The sequence below is a fragment of the Lepisosteus platostomus genome, chromosome 7, assembly GCF_059453375.1.
Source record: "Lepisosteus platostomus isolate fLepPlt1 chromosome 7, fLepPlt1.hap1, whole genome shotgun sequence".
NCBI lineage: Eukaryota > Metazoa > Chordata > Actinopteri > Semionotiformes > Lepisosteidae > Lepisosteus > Lepisosteus platostomus.
Window position 1 is genome coordinate 19,837,806 of NC_142617.1, and position 22,140 is coordinate 19,859,945.

At 40.2% G+C, this 22,140-nt stretch overlaps 1 protein-coding gene across 12 annotated transcripts in view; it reads right to left on the bottom strand.

The window, feature by feature from the left end:
* synj1 (synaptojanin 1) overlaps positions 1–22,140 on the bottom strand; it is a 60,175-nt gene that overhangs the window by 17,253 nt on the left and 20,782 nt on the right. For 8 of the 12 annotated variants that reach the window (XM_088639626.1, XM_088639629.1, XM_088639625.1 and 5 more), the window contains 18 exons: positions 20,026–20,122; positions 19,476–19,648; positions 17,776–17,857; positions 17,091–17,243; positions 13,701–13,866; positions 12,982–13,005; positions 11,224–11,415; positions 9,517–9,601; positions 8,660–8,800; positions 8,099–8,291; positions 7,606–7,764; positions 6,267–6,423; positions 3,918–4,035; positions 3,077–3,292; positions 2,466–2,544; positions 1,683–1,845; positions 950–1,144; positions 129–266 (listed from right to left, as the gene is read on the bottom strand). In XM_088639626.1, coding sequence (XP_088495752.1) covers positions 129–266; positions 950–1,144; positions 1,683–1,845; positions 2,466–2,544; positions 3,077–3,292; positions 3,918–4,035; positions 6,267–6,423; positions 7,606–7,764; positions 8,099–8,291; positions 8,660–8,800; positions 9,517–9,601; positions 11,224–11,415; positions 12,982–13,005; positions 13,701–13,866; positions 17,091–17,243; positions 17,776–17,857; positions 19,476–19,648; positions 20,026–20,122 — 2,531 coding nt within the window. The remainder of the gene's footprint in view (positions 1–128; positions 267–949; positions 1,145–1,682; positions 1,846–2,465; positions 2,545–3,076; positions 3,293–3,917; positions 4,036–6,266; positions 6,424–7,605; positions 7,765–8,098; positions 8,292–8,659; positions 8,801–9,516; positions 9,602–11,223; positions 11,416–12,981; positions 13,006–13,700; positions 13,867–17,090; positions 17,244–17,775; positions 17,858–19,475; positions 19,649–20,025; positions 20,123–22,140) is intronic. The other 4 variants (XM_088639627.1, XM_088639620.1, XM_088639628.1 and 1 more) reach the window with 2 other exon arrangements.

Here is a 22,140-nt window from a genome sequence, read left to right on the forward strand (position 1 = left end):
AAATAAAGCACAAGGGCAAAGCACAAGGGAAGCTTTCACAATGAATCACCGGATCAAGGGAATCCAGTGAACGCAGCGCGGTTCGGAAACAAACCCACCTCACCATGGGCACCATGTCAACCGCTTACCTGACGGTGGTGGGGGCCTCTGGGGAGGTGCAGGCCTGGCAGGGGGGGCGTTAGGGCGCGGGGGAGGGGGGCGCTTCGGCTCCAGCCCCTGGGGTGGCTCACGCTGCGCACTGATGGGCTGGAATTCCACTGGGGAGCCTGGGGAGCACAGATTAGATTTTCAATACGGAAGACAGAAGAAACATTGTAACATTTTGTATTACTTTTTTTCTTTCATTTATTATGGGATCGTATCACTTTTGTACAGATTTATTTGTTTGTACGCTCATTGTACTGAGAAACATCTCATGGCAACTGGCAATGCAGTTGGTTGACTAACGTGTGACAGACTTTTATCACCTTCCCCGGCCAGATACAGTGGATACAAAAAGTCTACACATCCTCATTGAAATTGCAGGTTTTTGTGATGTGAAGCCAGAAATCAGGATAAATCATGTCAGACATTTTTCCATCTTTAATGTGACCTTCCAGCCAACAAAATTCAAGAGAAAAACAAATAGACAATTATTAGGAAAAATAACTAAAATTAAAAAACCTACAACACCCTGGTTGCACACCCTTTTATAATGGGAGCTGTAGCTGTGTTCAGAGTTAACCAATCACATTCAAAATCACGTTCAAAGGTAAGCAGCATATACCTGCCATCAATGAAAGTCATTTTGATTAATCCCAAATAAAAATCAGCTGTTCCTGTATGATTTCCTTGAAATCTGACTGCTCAAGCAGTCCCAACCTTCTACCTCACGCGGATGTCCTAATATTTTGGCCAGCGAGTGAGTTTTGTTAGCACGCTCAAAGCGCCTGGATTTCCAGGGCCGTACCTTGTGGAGGTCCCGCAGTTCGGGGGGGCGCCCGGCTGGGCCTGCAGGGGGGGGCGGGCTCAGGCAGGGTGGGGGAGGAGCAGGGGCTGGTTCGTGGCGAGGAGCCGGGAGACACTGCAGGACCTGTCCCCATACTGGGCTGGAGATGCTGGGGCAGAATCTCCTCCACTTCAGCACAGTAGTCGTCCACCTCGCCTGCGACCAGAACAGCGCTTTAAAACACAGCTGAGACTCCGACCGGCAGCGATGCAGTTTACATCAGTTATTCATTCAGAATCAAAAAGGAGGGGGTTGTGACAAGGAACCACATAAAGTGAAAATATCTCTTGTGCCAAGAATACTAGATGCAACTAAAATGGGAAATAAAAAAGGTGACTTGAATTTACTGTGAAAACTTTATTAAACTATACACAGGATTGCATTTTAGCTTGCCTTACACAGAAACACAGTATGATCTGCCCCATTATTATGTGAGTCAGTGTTGGTGCAGATGTCAAATTATGTCATCTAGGTCTGAGGATGGCCTTTTGGCCTAACTGTTCAATAAAATCTGTGTTTACAAAGCTATCATCAGATTAAATAAAAACTATGAACCTCTCCACCACCAATTCATAGTGTGTCACTTGGTAGTGTCTCTTTACTCTTTCATCTGCCCAAGAAAGGCACCAAGCACTGGCAGCAACATTTGCAATCAGCAGGTGGGTTGGAATTTTGAACCCAGCCCTTAATTCACCTTCCATGTCGTAGTCTGCAGCCACCTCTGCGTCTTCCCCTAGCAGGGTGGAGCTGGCCGAGGCTGGGATCCCTCCAGTGATTCTCTCCAGGCTCATCTCCTCCTCCAGACTCTTAATCCAATCTGGGCTTTTCAGACTGATATCAATGGTCCTCTCAAGTATCTGGAGAAAACCGCAGAGAAAACCACATGCTCTGAGCTTTTCTCCCTGCAAAATGCTCCCAAGCTTCCCCGTATTACCCCAGCCCTGACTGCTGTGCTCCAGTTCTGAATTAACATGCATGAATGTGTTTATTCTCCATGCTACCAGTTTGTCCAAGTACAGGGGGTTGATCTCAGCTAATTCAGTTGTCTTAAAATTTGGAAGAGGCTGTTCCACAGCAAGAGAACTTAAATTTGGGAATATTTGGAATAAAATACAAAACAAAATCAGACCAAGACAGGAGAGCATGGGGCAGTGATGCATCTGGCTCAAGAGCCTCAGCATACACCATGAGAAAAGACCATAGCTGAATATGAAATATACTGTGAGCACAAACACAGTAGAAGAACTGCGTCAATGTAATTCTGAAACGGTGCTTGTTCATAGAAAACAGCATTTCCAGAATTAAGACAATAGCAAAAAACATAACATGCAGTTGTCCTGATTCCATTACAATAAAGGCCCCCAAATAAAGACTGTCCTCATTATTACAGTTTGTGGTTTATTGACGTCACTGGAAATCATGCTCCCACGCCTCCTTCGCCAGGCTGAAGCCAAAAGAAAAGGAGCCTATTACTTACTTTGGTGCCGCTGAAACGCAGAGCAGCCAGCGCAGAGTAACCTTCCAAAAACGTCACCCACATTTTCTGATCCACAAACCTGCACATGCAAGTAAAGAATACAGATGTGTGCAGGGACAGGCATTTTCATGCAAAGACTGGAGAAAATAGTTGCATTATATAAACAGTTATTTTAATAAGCAATGACGGTTTGACTGGAAAGTCATTGTTTTATATGTGTAAGTCGATTTTACACATTTTATATGTGTAAGTCGATTATAAAAGGACAAAAAGGCATGAGCAGACGTTAGGACAAAGTGCATCCAGCACCAGGAAAAGAGGTGTGGAACAGCTGCCAAGACAAGTTCTTGAAGCTGAATTCTTGGGAATCTTGTAGGAATGGCTGATTGAGATTCTTGGAACAAACTAGCACAATTTACTGAATGGCCTCCACTTGCATGTAACCTTTGTTATAATGTTCCATTATACAAAAAGAGAACTCTAGTCATATATTGTTGAATATACTCCCATATAGTATATCTTTTGTTTGTAATTTATAATATATCTCATTTATAATTAATAGATTTCTTTGCACATAAAGTGATCGATTAAGGTGAAACAAAGTTTCCTACCTAATAAGAATGACTTCTCCGCATGCAGCAAACTGCTGCAGCAAGTGGTCAATCAGATTGTCATCGAAGTAGTCGTCTTCAGGAGTGGAGCTGCTCAAGGAGACCAGCACGGTGCCATCCGGAGGCCCCTGCTCTGCAATAACCTCTTTATAGATTTGGTGACGAGCCTCCGGGTCGACCTCCAGCACATCCACATCAAGGACAGCGACTACTGGCCTAGGCACAGACAAAACTCAGCTCAGGCAAACTGTGCAACACCAATGCAAAAAAGCCCACTTTACTCAGATTTAGCATGAAAAATAAAATGCCATGTAACTTTAATCAAAGAGACTTAAACCAATATCTCACTGATGACACCAAGCAGTTTTAACAGAAACACAAGAATCCTGTATGTTAATTCAAAATGCATCACCAGAAATTTACTTACTACACTTCTCCTGCCATAATATCAGAAGGCCACCAGTAATAAGAATAATCTGTCTCGGTGGTGGGCACAGCAAAGTTTCCTCAGGAACACTCCGAGGAAGAATTATCGCCTTCCCTGGCAGCAAGAGTTGCCAAACCTTAACCCAATAAAAGGAACAATTGCAGTGTCCCACACACTATTAACCTCATCACAGCTATAAACAACAGCGGTCCTGTGAGAAGATGATTTTGGGCTGGAAGACAAATCTATAAATACAGCATGTAGATGTTCATCACAGACAGCTGTTTTTTAGACAATATAGGAATTATGTGGTCCATTTTGGGTCAGAGAGTGAAACGTTCCTGTCGATTAATTTGTGCAGGGACCTACAAGTCTGTGCCATTTGAGAGCTGAGAGCACAGAGATTTTCATTACCTGTGATCTGATGTCTTTAATTCTGCTCTGCCGTAATGCAGAAGGGTACCAGGAGTCCATGTGTACTTGAACTTGTCTTCTTCATTCACACATGCGTTCACCAGACTAATGTCCTCGGCTTTAAGATACAAAAACACAGCATTGGCACAAAAAAGGAATTTCTGTGAAATTTCAACAAATGTGGAAGCAAGTGCAAAACACACTGCTTATAGGACTGACTGCAGTGCAGCAGTGCTTTTGGCTGATATGTGAATGAAAAAAACATCTTAATCCTAACTGCAAACAGATGACCCAGGTAACCAATTTAACTGACAGGAAGGAAGGAAACACAGCTTATCAATACTTAATACTGACCTATAAGAGCTACATTAAACCCATCTGGGAAAATCAATTTACATAGGTTAAAAAACAAACAGGGTTACATAAATTAAATATTAAAGACGTGATATTTTACATTATATAAATATAAACTACAAGGGGACCTGATATGCAGTGAAACACAAACCAGAGGACAGAAGGGATAACTACATGCAAGTGCATTTAAATCCAAGAACAGGAGGCACTTCTTTATCCAAAGGGTTGTGGGTATCTGAAACAAGATACCCAGACGTGATTGAAGCCGATACTTTGACTTTTTTCAAGAATTGGCTGGATAAGATCAATGAACTGCTAACTACTCAACAGGCCAGATGGTCCCATCTTGTTTGTTAACCTTTCTTTTTTCCTTATATATTGAGAACTACACAAGGAAAAAAAAAATCTGCCTGGATGAAAATAATTAAAATAAGCAGTAAAGGCTTGAGACAAGGTTTAAATTAACCTCTTTGCTAAGACATTAATTCTCTTAAACCCGGATCGCTGTGGCGGTGCTTTGGCTGCTACCTGAGTGGGCTGTGAGAATTAAGCCCTGTCACACGGCAGTCGGGGCAGAACTCCAGCCCAGTGAACAGAATCTGTTCAATTCACTACTCAGGGCATCATGAGGTGTCTAAATTTTGGCTGCTGATCTCAACGCACTGCACGTTAGCAAAGAACAAAATGCTCAAGAAATTTTATTTTTAAATTTTTCATTTCATTTATCATTTTCATTTTTAAATTAACATCCAGGTTTCTTTATCATGGGATATCTGGATGCTTGCCGGTATGCACAAACAGTAATGTTATTGTACAAAATAATGGACATACGCTTCTTACAGCAAATTATTCTTTTTAGTGGTCTGTTTAAAGACACAGGAAACTGCAAAAGATTATTGCGACCAAAACACTCCGGTCCACTTTTAATATTAGAATATTGAGCCTTTACATCTACACATTGCTTCTTTCAAAATTGTTGTTTCCCCTAAGGAACCTTAGTGCCTTTTACAAATACAGTCCTTAACACTGCAGTACACAATGATCCCCCAAAGTGAGAGCCTGTCTGTTACTAATGATAGTTGTGTTTGTGCAAACTTGACATTTAACAAACAAGCAGCACAGAAGCTCCATGTGCCCAGCAGGATGCAGAGATCTGTGGGCCTGTGAAGAGAAGGAGGAGACCAAACCTGGAAACAGCAAAGTGTAAAAAAAGCAGTTTTCTTTTTAGAAGTGTGGCTTACTCATGATGGTAAAGAATACAGCTTTCTGTTTAGAATCTGTTCAATTCTAGGTACGAATCCAGGATGCTGCAGGTTTGTATCTGTTTGACACATTTACTCTGTTTTTAATCTTGCAAGTCTAGTATACTGAAGTTTATGTTGCTGTATACTGTACATCACCAACCTGAAATGGCCTTTTGATTTGCAATGTATAGATATATATGATAGTGCTTTTAAACTGTGAACAGGAGGGATGTCTTTGCTCAAAGAGTTGTGGGAGTACGGAACAAACTATGTTGTTATTAATGGCCTCCTTTGTCAGCTACCTTTAAGTTCTTACAAATACGTTTTAGAGATGCAGCTAATGAGAATGTGCTGCCATGTAGCACGATGTTGCTGCTGTTGCTGCAAGGGGCATCATTCCATCCATCCCTTTTCTAATCAATTCTTTTAGTTCAGGGTCACACATACTCGTGCTAGGGCCAATTTCTCTCAGAAGCCAATTAATCTACGAGTATGACTTTGAACTGTGGGAGGAAACCAGAGCAGCTGGAGTAAACTCATGCAAACATGGGAGAACATACAAAAGCAGATGGCACCCTGGGAATTGAACCCAGGGCCACAGCACTGCGAGACAGCAGTGCTTACCACTGTGCCATCTACTACAAGTGCCTTTTCACATTTTGCAATATAAGGGTTCAGCATAGCCACAGGCCGTGACACACAGTGTTTTAGATTCGTAATACAGCCTTCAAACTCAAGTCCATCCTCTCACCAGACTTGTCAAAAGTCCACTTCCTTCTTTTCCAGAGCACGCGGTCTGTCCAAGCTGGAGTCCGGCATTTCTCACTTGTGTCATAGTCGTCTGAAAACAAGTCATATTTGTAGGTGGGAGGGAAATCAATTTTTCCTTCCAAAAACCCTCTGAAAACCTGGGATGAAAGAAAAGTCAAATATTTTGACAAGATTATACATATACCAAATACAGCTAACAAACCTAACCCTCACCAAGAAACCAGGTCAGGGTTCATTTTAATGTCATACATTTGTAAGAACTAGATTTATTTGGGTTTTTTTGGATATTCTTGTTACTTTTTATTAGATTTTTTTTTACAACTTTTAAATCTTTTTTAAAGATTGTTTTCTTTCTAGCATTATAGAAACAAAAGAGTGAGAAATGTGTCTATATGTTAAGTCCAGCCAGCCAATGTTAAGGGTGTAATTATTGTATTCTAGAAACTTTGAACAACTAATGAATAATTTCAAAATAAGATCCTCAGAGATGGGTCTATGGATGTGAGAAAACTATGGTCTACAGTGTCAGGGAGACAATGTGGATCAACACGACAGGAAGGTCCTGACTGGATTCAGGACTGTGTGCCAGTGCAGCTCTGAGATTCTTTAACAGCATCAAAATGATCCTTAAAGTTTGCACATGCCTTGAGGCTTACTATCTCATTTGTTTATAGAAGCTGGTACTCATTAGGATTCATATATTTCACATCTTAATGCAACAAAACATATATTACTGTTGGGAATATTAGGTGCAGGGTGTTCCAGATGTCCTTCTTTAAATATTTTTAGGGATATTGACTATTGTCTTTATTCTAGAACTTTGGGATAACACTGTTTATAATCAAAACTTTGAAGGTTATAGTCATTGACAGAGGGAACAACTTGGCCCAAGTTGAATATGGTTTAAACAAAATTATTTCATGAAATTCTGGTCCCCTTCTTAGTTTCCTATTACTGTCAATTTACAACAGATATTTAGGTTCTTTTTCGATGTGATGTTAGAGGGTTTAGTTCTTAAAACACAAGATTAAAAACACCTTCACACAGCTATGGGAAAAGTCTTACAGTTGCCCAATAATGTTCTCCCACACACAGTGATTCTACAGGCCTTTATTCTAACTTGGTTTGCTTTTTCTCCCTTTGTCACTAATCTCCTGTCCATAAACATCACTCATTCTCTTCTAGCTGGCTTGTATCCAGCACACATGTACACAACAGCTCCCAGTTCTCCAGGGCAGCCTGTGTTCCTGTTCTAAAGACAGAGCGTGTCATGTGGAGAGAAAGAAGCGCACTGCAAACAAATACAGTGAGAGGGGTACCTGCCCAGTGTTCTTCTGGTTGATCAGCTGGTCTCCAGTTGTGAGAGCGTCCCAGTTCCGCTGGCGAATCAGCTCCTTCACATCCTCATTGGGAAGGTCGATGCGATAGTTGAAGTCCCCACACCAGAAGACATAATCATGAGAGAAAAGCAGTCTTCCCTGGAAGCACAGAAACACAGGAGCATAGAAAAGACAATATGAAATGGTGTGTACTGGGGCTACTCCAACAAGCAGCTGTAAGGTTGTAAGGTTTATAATTCTTGTATTTTCGAGAATATTTCTAAGTTCACATCCTACCGAGGACATCTTATTTTTCCTCTTTGCAGCTGTGCACTGCAAGCTGTGTGCTTACTATGTAAGTTGTCAATGGCCAAGAATAACAGTTTCAATCACTAATAAGGTTTATTACAGACACAGATAACCTCTTCACTGTTATTAATCTCTTGTCTACAGCAACAATATGGGAATTTTAACCTTTACTGGAAAGCATTACCATTGGGAAGCTAAGCTTCCGTGCGATTTCGTTGTAATCGTCGTTCCTCTCCTTGACCTGGGACTGCCCGGCAGCAAAGTGCGAGCAGACGAAGCAGATGCTGGTGGTGTGGAAAAGCATGCGGATCGCCACCGCGCCTTTGTTCCCTGTGGCTCCCCCCATGCCTGTTTTCACCGTATCCACGGCAACGTCCCTGAAAACGACACGTTTTGAAAACCCTAGCTCCTTTAAGGATGTTACCTCCCTCATTGCAGAACTCTTATTTCCACTGTTGTTCAAGTGATTAATTTAACTTGGATTTCCCTTAAGAGCTACACACTTCTAATTGGACTGCAACTGCCACTGTAAGTTTCACAGGGCAATTAAGAAACATGGCGCTACATCACATAAAACCAGACATCGCTCGCTTGAGACATGGTGAGAGCCATGTCATTAAACAGCTGTGCCTGGGATACCTCCAGCAACAGAGCCCAACTGGCCAAATCCTGCTAAGGTCAGGAGTCAGCAGCTGGATATTCAACAACGTAAAGGGAAACGCATAAAGACTGCTTGCATTCTTACCGGATATATGGGGCATGCTGGGGTCTGATGAAGACAAAGAGACAGACTCCCACAAGCTGTTCTGAGGCCAGCAGCACATACTTATTATCTCTGGAAATATTCTTCTGGAGCTCAGCTGCCCATAGTTTCTGATTGGTAGTGCTGAAAGAAAGCATTCATTCATTAAAAAAAACTGACACCAATCACATTAGACAAAACAATGAAATTAGAAAGTTTAAATAGGTTTTGGTTTAAAGCAGACACAACAGCCACAGCGGCAGAGTCTGTTACAGGCTAAAGGCACAACCACAAGTAAAAGAACACAGCTGGACACCATGTATTGACAGCCACCCAGCAGCAACAACGTTCTCAAGCTTATCATTCCTGCTACAGGATAATGTCCACAATCACATTGCTCACGGAGTCTGATAGAGTCTGGCATGTTACTTTCTTCCACGGCCAGCAATAAGATCCATGTGGGCTGCCTGGTGAACTCATCACACACGTCTCAACTCGCACAGGGAACACACCAATGTTTGGAATAACATTCCACAAGTGTGAGATAGTATTAGTGAGGCACAAGTGCCTTGCAATTACCACGATAATGGCAGCAAAACAAGATTCTGACTTTCTGACTTTTATTTTCACCTTCTATCTGATGTATGGGAAAACAAATGTAGAACTTGAAGATCTGGATGACTGAAGTACAAGTTATTTTAGAAAAGTAACATACATTGTTATGTACTGTACATGTTATACCACACCACTTTGTCATTCCATTCAGTTTCCTTTTTGAGGCAGTACAATTTAGCAGTTGTGTAGCAGATTATTATTGTCTGATAACATCAACATGGTTTTACAAGGAAAAATGGCATTACCTTGCACTGACAATATTTCCAGCATTCAGTTCCACCATTTCTTCAAATCCAATGGCAAATATGTCAATAGGGTTTCTTCTGCTGTCTGAAGGATGTATAAATATTCATATTAAACAACCTGATGAGCTTTGAAATAAAACCTATTGCTGAACTGTACTTTTGATCCTGGACCTCCACAGTGCCATCTGGTTTTCATTCAGTTCTTTCATTAGATGATGTTTACATGCCTTCCAGATCACCATTTGAAGGGCCGAAATCAACATTACATTACAGGGATTTTAAATGATTAATGAACCTAACATGCATCAGTCTTTTCGGAAGCATGTACTGTACTTGTTCTTCCTGAATAAGCAAATGTAACCCTTTGACCTCGAGATCAGACGCAACCAATCTAATTAAAAAATTGTTTAATTCAAAAAAGACATTACAAGAACAGAATACTGTTTTCTAGTCATAACTAGATGAAGCATAATAAAGTCTTTTTGCTTTCCTTCTCTAATGGGCGCTCAATGGCTGAAAGGAGGGTCACATCAAGGTCATGTTCTAAAACACAAGTTTATCTCCAAAATGACAGATACATATTTATATCAATAAACAACTGCAAAAAGTCCTTCCAGGATGCATAGTTTTGAGAAGCAACCAATCATGAATTTTGATAATTTACAGAAATGTATTTAATCATATTTTGCTAGGTTTATATAAGCTCTTTTTTCACAGCTGCTAATTAAGCAACAGATGCATTGCTACTTTGCTTTGACAGTACTCCATTTGTGAAGGTCATATTAATAATTAATGCAAAATACTATACACTGTTGCTTAACTTAATTATGAATAATATTGGAGATAGAATAACTTATTTTAATTAAAAACAAAAGAGAAGTAACTATTTACAAACATTTAATACATTTCTGGTGATGTTTAAAGCTTTATGTTCTAATTACAATTTTAAAGCTATTCAATGCAAAAAGAACAACCACAATACAAACAATATTTATCTTACATACATGCAATGGATAAATAGTAAGCTTTCATACTAAGTATCACAGTTTATGAAGTAAGCAAATTATCTTTATATATTTTATGTATTTTTAGGGTAATAACATATAGTAAAGTAGTAAGTCAGTATAAGCTTTTTTGTAATGCTAAGACAGAGTGTAGCTGTATTTTTTTACAATTGTAATTCTAGGATCCCATGGAGTGAGCTGATGTGAAATATGTACAGTATGATACATTTAAAATATTAGTTAACAATTTAGTCTGCTTTAAAATCTTTAAATTTAATCTAAGGCATATCATTTTACTCCACTAAACATCTGAATAATCCAATAGGAGTGTTATCAATTCTATTTGGCATTTTGGACAGAACTAACACTACATTTAAAATTATCCATCCATTTTCTAACCTCTTCATCCAATTCAGGGTCATGGGGTAGTCAGAACCTATGCCAGCAAGCACTGGGTACAAGGCAGGATACACTCTGGTGGGATGCCAGTCCATCTCAGAGCAAACACAGAAACACACACACTCAAACACGGTCCATTTTTCCCAGAAGCCAATTAACTAAAGATTAATGATGAGGAGCTGACCGAAATTTTTAATCCTACCATGTTTGTTTACATATTAAGATCACGCATCACACCACTTACACACATACACATAAGTGTGTTACCTAAAGGAAGGATGCTGAAACATTTCTTGGTTCTCACCTTGAAAGTCAGGATTGCCTGCTATTTTCGGAGCATCCAGCAGCCAGTCGGTGAGGGTCTGATTGCGGAAGGCAATACTTCTAAACTGCTTGCCTCCATTCACGTTCCACGTGCCCACGCACACTTGAACCTGCTTGGGTTTTGTGTACTTACAGTGGTTCTGGCACATGCCCAGCAGGACTCTAGGAGAGGCTACAACAGGAAAAAGAATACAATTACACACTACAGTCACAAATTACAATCCTCCCCAAGACCATTTCCTTCAGTGCGGTTTCACACTGAGAAACTCAAGTTAGGTTCAGAATTACGGCAGCTGCATCTGAAGTGCATCTCTTTCAGGTTTCTGTCATTTTTCTGGTGAAGAAACACACGGTACATGCCCACTCCGCAGACAGAGTCGACAGTTCCACTTTCAACACCTTTTATTGCAAACCTCTAATGAAAAGCTCATCAAAGCACCCGTTCTTCTTTGCTGCTGCTAATATCTGGGAACCTACAGTGTAGGCCTCAAGTCCACAGACACCAAAATAAAACCTGCAATGTAAGTCTTTGTCATTAACATGTATTTTCTTTTCACGTAGGCCTCAAGTCCAGCCTAAACCCCTCCTCTATCCCTTCTCCAGCACTAAGACGGCAAACCCTTGCTTGTGTGGAGCTTCAGACGGCATTGCCTTCCTGGCCAGACTGCTGCCACTTTAAGCAAAAGTGAAAAGCAAATGACTTGAGCTGACTTTTCGGCCACTTCAGTGTTCTTTCAACTGCAAAGGGACAATTTTAAAGTCAGATTCAGAGAAATCTGCATGCCAAAGGATGGAATTAACCAAATGCCGGATGCTTTTCTCCCCAGTACCTAAAAGCAATTTTGTTTCTTGTGCCAAAGAAATTCAGCCCAGGAATGACAGAGGGGCACTGGGGCTTGAGCTGTCAGTAGAGCTCTGATGTGCTGAAGAGTGACTTTAAAAACACAGATATTTAAAGACACTATTCCTGCAAGTGTCTCCCCTCAACGTTCGGATCTACTGTACATGTGCATTTCAGTCCTCCGTGTTGATATGATATCCAAGACAGGATGACAGATGAGTCCCTGAAGAATAGCTGGCATATAGCAGTCACTTTTAATGAAACCAGACTTTAACAAGTTGGCAGGAAATGTCACTCAATACTTAATAAACATGTGTCTGAAGTCTGATAGTGACAAATTATACGCAATCAAAATCAGCCTGCAAATGAATGTCTATTATTGGTTATGCAACAATGTTTGTCTTACTACAAAGATAGGTTTTGCACAATACAATACTCATTTCGTGCTACTGCCTAACCCCTAATATACCAAACCATATTTTTATAGCCAAGAGAGCTTTATACTGTCTAAAATAATTCTGCCATAGCTCACTAGAGGGCGCAGGAAGCCTCTGGAACAGTAGGAAATTTGCTGTTTCACACATAGTTTTTGCGTGTTAAGCTACAGCATGTTCTCCTATTGAGTCACAGTAGAGTCACTGCTAAGTGAGTAACAACTCTCTACAGAGACAGAGATGAAACACAATTGCTAAATGAGTTTAGCACATTATAACTGGAGCAGCTGACAAAAGTGAAAGCTTTCCCAAATGGAACAAATTGAATGCTCACACACATGTACGGCATAACACACAGAAGATATAAACTCTAAGATTTAAATGTATGAGTCTCGAGAAAAAAGGGCAGAGAAAGTAACATTACATTCCATAAGCATACACAATAATAATGCAATTACTGTACCTGATTGCAAAACTGGTTCTGAAACTAACAGCGGAAGCAATTGGAAAAAAGGAGAAGCAGAATTGGTTACACATCAGTGCATGAACAATGACAGTGAGTAAAAATCAAAGTATCTTCTCCATGCTGCAGATCAGTAATCAAATATTAAGCAGAATGTAAGTCAAAACAGCAAAAGAGGAAATCACATGAACTATTAGCTTATATCATCAAAATGCATAAAAGTACACAGGACATGCCCAACAGATACTGAAATGTGAGCTCAGAAATCTAAAGAAAGTCTAATGTTACAGACACAACTTGTTTAAGAAGGCACAAGAAAGAATTCAAGATCAGAATCAGGATTCATTTAACTGTTTCTTGCACAATTGAAGGGATTCAATTGTTTGTCCCCGTACACATTTAAGTCATGTGTAAAGAAGTGTAACCTTTTCTTACGTTTTCTGCTGACATGCACAAAACATCCAGCTGTAAACTGTGGACAAGTGTTGAGCTGAGACTGAAGCAGAATTCTGGATTTATACTGTTGGCATGATTCAGAATTTGGAAACTAATCTCCCTAAAGCCTCATCAGTCGCAGTCTAAATAATTCTTTGAAGTAAGCAAATTAAGTTCTTACATGGCTCTTACCATTTGGGACCAAAAAAAACAAACAAAATCATGCTGAAACGATCATTAACCCCTGAGGTTAATAAATCTGAAGCAGGCTTCTCCATACGCACCGTACAGACTGCTGGTCGTCAGTAAAGCACGAGCCTTGTCCGCCAAGTCACTGTTCAAAGTGCTGCCCAGCCGCAAGACGTCGATTGCTTCCTGTTTGGAGCTGTCGAAAAAGTTGTTCTGGATAGTTCTGGTGACCGAGCGGGCGCCATCTTTCAACTTTCCGCCCTGCAGGTAAAGAATTGGGAAAAGCTGACACTGCATGTTTGTTCATTCATTAATTCAATTCCTAAAATACAACCATTAAAACGACCGAGAAATACACCGCAGAGCAGATAAAGCTTATCAAAACCACAAAGCTTCCCACCTTTGAGGCTCGAAGTGTGTCAGGGAAAGTGAGAGCACCATAGCGAAAAATACCCATATTCCATCGAGTTAGTTAAATAAGAAATATCACTAATATGTTTCACAACTGATATGTTGAAGCTCTGGCTTTAAAATTATCATTCCACAATCGAGGAGCAAATTTCCTTTTTTCTATTTAGATTATTTCTTCAACCAGCGCAATGAACCTTTCCTTATTTCAGAAGGGTGAAGCTAATTCTAAAATACAGAAGTAGACAATCACAAAACAATCAGGCTGCTACTGACTTTTCACAAATCCGACACTGCGTGAGACAGGATTACACTGCCAGCTACAGCAATTCCATTCCTTATTCAAAAAATAAAAAGGTTGGATAATGTGACCAGTTAAAATCACAATCAAATGAATAATCACCAAGAGCAGTGTAGTAACAAAATAAAAAGGGGTAGCACAACACTTCACCAGACCAGAAGTTTAATTTGTGTATGTGCTTTAGTTCTCTGCTAAACCTGGTTACTGTAAAGAATGTCTTTGTCATTCAGAGAGAAAACATTCAAGTTTGTTACCACAGAACCTCTCCTGCTCCCATATGCTTCCTTGCACCAATCAGTTCAAACTGCAGCATCCCATGGCACGAACATGTGGCTAAACACACCCCTTCCCAACAAATATGGTTGAAAATCGGTGGGTGGGGTGGTGCATGCTTCTCTTAGCAGACACTCCTGCTCTTATCAGTGAACAAAACGTACAGTATACGAATAAAGAGAATAACGAATAAAGAGGTTCAGACTGATTAATGTCATGATCCTGTTCAACAGCAGGACAATTTCCAGCACAATTACATTTGTATAGGGCTTTTCATCCCAAAGGATCTCAAAACACCAGTGAAGTACAGCTTCCACCTGGGTGACACCTGGCTGCCATCATGCACCAGCATTCCTACTACACAGCATCTCAGGAGAAGCGAGAAATTAAAACACCAACTAAAGGGGAGGCTAGACTGCGCAGACCTAGAGAGGAATGTAACCAGGACCCTGTGGTTAACACTTGCGATCTTTAATGAGCAAGTAGAAAAACCTCACTTTAACATCTTACCCGAAGAAAGACACCCCAGCCAGACTTTGGAAACTGTGGTCTAGACAGAAGAATGCCACCTACTGGGCCAACAATACTACTTACAACAGCAACTTGGGTTTCCTTTGAGGCCTCATATTGTAGTGCTGACCAGACACAGCCATACCTTTGAGATCTAATGCTGCTCCACAAAAACAATGACCAAAAAAATATTTATCTACTTAATTTTCCCTAAATCTAACCAAACCTGCTTTTCCTTCAACTACCTCGAAGCTCACCTGTTTCAGCAAAATATAATACCATGTGACACATCAACTCACCATGTGGAGAGAGCATGAAAAAGGTCCAGAGACAGCATGAGAAAATAAGTTAGGACACAGTCAGTTAATAGGAAATAAGCATTAAATTAATTCCAATACAGTCAGTTAAACAAAGATAACATACAATTAGCCAAAGGCTATGCTTTTTTCACACTACAAAATTTGAAAGAGAGTTTCTTTATAATAAACAGTTGTGCTTTGTTGTCACATTCTTTTGGTTGTTTTTGTTCCATGACTGCAGCAGAGATGCCTTTTCCTTATTTAAACCATGACAAGGAACTCAAAGGCAGTATTTATTCAGTGCTGTTAGTTGTTCAGTGGATATACACATGCAAGTAAAAAATAAAAAAGTATTTTAAAACAAAAGTCTTCACAGCCTATCTTTACACAGAATAAGCAGATAAAAACAAACACACTCAAACCATAGTTTAGATGCACATACTCATGGTTAACCAAAGTAATGTTGCACACTAAAGATCAAAGATAAACAGATAAAGTTGTTTTTTAATACTTCCTGTGCAAACTACCTACACAGCAGGGGTCAGAAAAAGGTGGCTCACAGCACTGCAGAAGCACGTAAAGCATGATCTAAATTCAGTGGCTGGAGTAGAGCATGCATCTCTTAGCAGAAAGCCCTGGTGTCATAGCAAAACACACTCTCTAACAATGAGGTTAAGACATCTTAAGCACAATGCTATTTCCTTGCAACTGTATAGCCCTTTCCAACCTGAAGGATCCCAGTGTGTTTTAAACATAGAAGGGGACCTGCTGGAGGGGACCGATAGGTGACATCTGGCAGTCATTATGTACAAGTAGCCCCAGCACACAACAGAACAGACAGAGAACCAATAAATTACTTCATCAATGGATTTAAAGCTAATACTAGGTAAGCTAAATTGTACAACGTGGAGGCAGAACAAAGGAGTTAACACCTGTACTATTACAAACAGTGCCACAGAATCTATTTAATGAGCAAGATGGCAGAACCTCAGTTTAGTGACTTATAGAAGCACAGACCTCCAAGCACAGCCTGCACCGTCAATATATAAGTACAGAGGGGAGACCGCCACCTACTGGACCTACAGCAGCAATTTAGATGTACTTAGAGCTCTTCCATCCCAGTACTGAGTAGACTCAGCTTGGGCTCAACTGACATACAGTATGGATTACAAACAAGCAGTAAGAGAAAACTACACCTCAACAAATAGATGTGCTTTACCTGTCCCTTTGCCAACACTTGACTGTAACCCTTGAGTTGCATCCTCAAGAGCCAATGCTCTGTAGCTTATTTAACCTTATTTATTTTACTTCATTTAAAATATCATTTTGAATTAGAAGCACCAAGTGACTCCTAGTAAAAGGCACCCAGCAAGTGTTTCACACGGCTTAGGGAAAAGGTACCAAACACAAATGCATGCTATCTCCAGTGCTGTGCTTGATCGACCATGTCCTGCTTTAACAAGGTGATGTGGGAGTGTTCTGTTAACACTTGGTACGGGCTTTGCGGTTTAACTGTCTTGCATTCTCCATGTTACTGAAGCACAAGAAATTAACACAAAGCCAAATGTGACTGAAGAGGGATGTTTCCAGCATCAGCTGTCCTTAATAACCTTAATGAAGTCATGAATGCATCATGAATAATAAAGGGAAAGATCTACCAAAATAATAGCTTGGAATCAAGGAATTCCGAGTACCTTAGCCTTCCCCTCGAGAGCTCCAGTTCCAGCGTAGATCTTACTGATGGAGTCTCCGTTCATGGACCACATGGAGCGGAACACTTCCTGAAAGCGGGCCACCAGCTGGGGTTTCTCCGTCAGGCCCATGAGCTCCAGCTGCTTCGGCAGCATCTGGCGAGGGAAGAAGAGTTTCGGTGAGATCCCTTTCGTACGGACCCATAAAGTACTTGACAAAAGGACCAGCGCCTTGTGTCACAAAAATGTAAACTATGTGAGAACAAAGGATGCAGAGCAGTCCCAATGCCACATCCATGCAACACAGATAAGTTACAACCAGGTAGAGCACGAGCTGAACCAAAAATGGAACATGCCATAAAAAAAGAAGGGACATACAGTAACAGTACGACACACTTTTAATCTGCAGAGCTGGGAAAGCTTAAAAGAGATGCTACTTCTGTTAAATAATTTCAACAGAAACCTCTAATAAGGTACCACATGAAGAGCTAATTATTAAAGTCAAATGAGTGAGGATGCCTGGAAGTGCACGCATGTGGATCAAACACTGAACAGAGCTAAAGAAAGATGTGTCAGACAAGGAGAACCTTTTCCCTTTTGCTCAAATATACATATATACACAAATATATAAAATTCCTACCAGCCTGTGCCTATAAGAAAACCCTCCAAAGTTTGTTTTCATTCCTACCTCAAGGCCAAAAAAGGCCTGAACACTGTTAGTCCGGTCCAGGCAGTCAAGACAATTCACTCTGATGGTTCCCGTCTGACACCTGTGAAGACAAATTCCCCAATGGCACTGGAGTACAGATTCACCACTTCAGTCCTACATTTATATTTCATGTGTGCGGGTGTTGTGCCCTTGGAATTCTATCATTTATAAATCAAGGATACTTAAGATGGAACATGAACAAGGCAATCCATCATTTTCAAAGGAGTTTAATCTTTCCCCTTATATTTAAGATCTGTTACCATAGTCTTTATTTTTAATTTAGAATCGGCAAAGGTTTTACTAAACACCAACTCATTTTGGAATTGCCTCATGTTTTGGCTTCCAATCAGCTGGGAAAGAATGAAACACATGGACATCGTCCTGCGACATGCCTGCCTACAGAGCCACTCAGGACATTCTGCGATTTCCACAGCACTGAGAGTTACTACTACGAAACTTTATTTCACATAAAGCCTTTAAAAGTTGCATCTCAAAGCGTTTTACAGTAGGTGTAAAAACGATGTTTAAATGGAAACAGTTATAAGGATACCAAATTACAAAACAAGCACGTATAAGAAAAATAAGTGGTTAGAAAAAGCTAGTGGTCAGTAAAAGATACATGGTCATTAGAAAATAAAGCAGACACAGACACTAATTAAGTAAAAGCCTTTCTGAAAGGAAAGGTGTTGAGTCTAAATTTAAATGCACTTAGGGTAGTTGACTCTCCGAGAATAGAAATCCAGACCTCTGAGCAAGAGAAGGCCCTGTCACCCACAGAATGTAGACAAGCTTGGAGCACATATAGAACACCAAAGTCGAACAAACGAAGGTGGTAAGATGGGGACTAAACTTCGTAAGTCAGATAGGTACTGAGGTGCCAAGCCATGTATGGCCTTATAGCTGAGAACTTTGACTCAAAACCTGATAGGAAGCCAGTGCGAGGACTCCAAGACAGGCACAATGTGATCGCTTGCACATGACCTCATCAGGATTCTGGGGGTCGAATTCTGAATATATTGATGTTTGTTCAATTGGAGTCTGGGGAACACCAGACTAAATGGACCCAATTTCAGAACTAAAGCTCCAAAATGAGACAAAGTTAGCACTGATGAAAGGAAAAGCATGTCTCTCACTGATGTCACTGTAAGCCGACAGGTGCCCTGGGGTCATGAGAGTCCACTGTACACTGAAAGACTGACAGTATCTGGGCAAGTTAATTCCAATCCCACCCTGGCAGATCGACTAACCGTTCGCTACCGCTCAAGGAATCCCAGTCCAAGTCTGTTTCTGATTGTTTAAGTCATTTCCCACATAAAGCAGTGGAACTCCAGTACAGATACTGGAGATTGCCACCGTTGGAATACAGTGTGCTTACAGTGTGATTGTCAGGAAATTGACAAATGAGATCATGGAGAGTGCATCTTCATGAAGAAATAATATGAAGAAGGCACTCACTGCGACCATCAATTAAAGTACGTGCATGGTAGCTGACCTTCAATCTGTGGTAGACACTGATGATGTTAGTGCATTGTTATGAGTATTGTGGTGTACAAGTACTGCACATGATTCCCTGGTCCTATTAATACCAGTACCAAATTTCACTCCTCTGTGGGTTTGTTTTCATATTACAGCTGTTGAACAGGCCCAACTTACTTCCTAAGCACCCTGTGCCTCCTCACCTCTGAACAGTGTTGTCCCCATAGTAGAAGAAGCCGCACTCCTCCAGGAACTTGCTGACCTGGGGCTTGAGGACACTGTGGAGCTTCTCGGCCTTCCCTCCCTTAACCATCTGGTGGTAGTCGAAGTTCACCATCCGCACAGCAGTGGCATGCTCTGACGCTTTTAAATGGCTCTGCAATGAACAATTATCAATTGCAAAGAAGTCCCATATGTTAAAACTAGTTATTTTTGTAACATGCTAAACCCATAGCTTGTTAGCGATGTGGTTGTGGTTGTTTCTTTTTACGTTATTTTGAGCTGCTTTTCGGAAACTACAGCAACAGTTAGGTATTTTGCAACTACGCTTGTTATGAAAAATTAAAAATTCAACTGTTCTGAATAATAAACTTAATAAAATCACTATATTTAAGTAATGTAAAAACTGTATTACAGCATTTTAGGAACTACAGTGAAAATTACTCAAGTCAAAAAATGATGTTCGAAGTACTTAAAAACTAGGGAAAGTTTTAATTATTCTTCAAAATAGTCAGAGATAAGTGTGTTACAGACCTGGAAACCTTTGCTAAGCATGTGCTCCCCTTCCTTCATTCCAAGAAGATTTACGATCACTTGTTTGCCATAAAGTCTTCTAAGGGTGCTGAAATGCCTGCAGAAAAGAATATTACCTTTTAAAAACTTTAAACTAGTAATGGTGCTTGCCTGCACGCAGTTTAATTTCTAGGATGGCATGATGAAGCCCAGGGTATGTCACTAGGCTGACTGTAACTGGGATTCTCCAAACACCAGCGATCAGTGCTCTGGGAAGGATGATACGAGTCGGACAGGACTCTCAGTGACCCCTTCTACCTCCCAGGCACTGCTGTCATTGAGACGCATCTCTTCCAGTGGGTGTAGCCTGTGATGTGTGAAAAGGTGAGTGGGTTAGAGGGAGTCGGCCTACACATCCTATTTTTCCTGTACAGTATGTGCAGTTGTGGGGAATTTTATGCAGGGAATGTAGACGTTAGGTGAGATAAAACACACAATGGGCTATTCTGAATCAGGTGGAAAAAACAAAAATAATTGCTTATGCAAATTTTAAAAATGAATTACATGTGATAGTCACCTATCGGACAGCGTGTGCAACACACACACTCTTGCCTTTTGTATGCAGGTAGGTTACAGAGTCCAGAATCATTACCTACTGAAAAGCCCCTAATGAACCAGTAATATGTGAACACCCAGAACTGTTTAGATTAATGAGCAATGTCTGCTTTCTGTCCTTAAACGACCTGCATCTAATTTACAATTATGTTCTACTGTCTCAGTTGAGTTTAAAGCCATAAACTGCAGTATAATTTCGAATCCAGCAAAAAGTTTTGAATACCTCAAAGTATTACTTCAGAACTAAAAAAAAAAAACATTCATCCAGTTCTTTTGGCCTTTATAAACAGAATACTTTACATTCCTGGGATTACTCGGTTAGGGTATCTCAGGACTTTTCCTGCCACAATATTAAAAATGATATTTAAGTCATTTACTTCAGCATTATATAATTCTTTAATTTAAAATAAAATACTTTTCTGTTAAAAATATTAAATATATTTTATTGGCTTCTTAAACAGCCTCTCTTAAATGACTTTGAGCCAATATAAATACCTAGGTATGGCAGGCCACCTAATACTTTGGCAGAGACATTGTAAAACATGAGATGTATTTTCATAGCTCTTCCCTATAGACTACAATGATCCAAGGTGGCTCTTAAGAATCATGGAAAATAACTGTATTAACAGTTCAATTTCTGTTCTCTTGCCTCTGTAATTTTTTTCGGTTCTTTGACCCACAGTGCCAGGTAGTGGATCAGTTAGCAGAGGGAGAGATTCCTCTGCTTTCTGGAAACCACATATGAGTGTTGTCTTGTCTTCAAGCTTCTGACACAAGACTTTTGCAAGACTTTTAGCATTAGCTGAAGCAGTTGTATACAAGACAGCTTCAACAGCTAGAGCTATGTGGATTGCCCGTACCCTGTTCTCCATATTTGGATGTGTAAGGTAAGCACACTATTGCACCTGCACTTCATCATTTAATTTTATAGTTTGGCCTTTTGGAACAATTCACATTCTATCACCTATTATCTTTCCAGTCCGGTGTTCAATGGCAATAATTAACGTATCTTGAGTCCTAGAGTCCCAGAGTAGAATCCCATAGACACAAATGAAGAATAGATGCCAGCAGTAGGACCTGACACATGCCTTTCACAGGGCTGAGGCTCAAGAGAAATAACAAGTTACAAATATTTTAAAAATGAAACTCTATACCTTCTACTAGAACTTTGCACTTGGCATGGAACAAGTTCAGAATTGCAGATATTTACATTAAAGACTATTACTACAATTTATAAATCTCAAAATATAATAGCTACATTATGTATTTTGGTTTGGAACAGATAATTGTGCATATACATGATGACAGATTAATTTGGCTCTTATCACACATGGAGCTCAAAAAAACAAACTCAAAGCAGACTCAATCTAACACACTGTCAGAGTGAAATTTTCCATCCGTCAGTATTTCTGAAGATATTTACAAATGTCATGCAAATAATATTGTAGAAGGTACCACAGAAAATAGGGAAGTCAATGTCATGAGAAGCTAAAATAGGGAAATACTGGTTGTTTCAGCAAA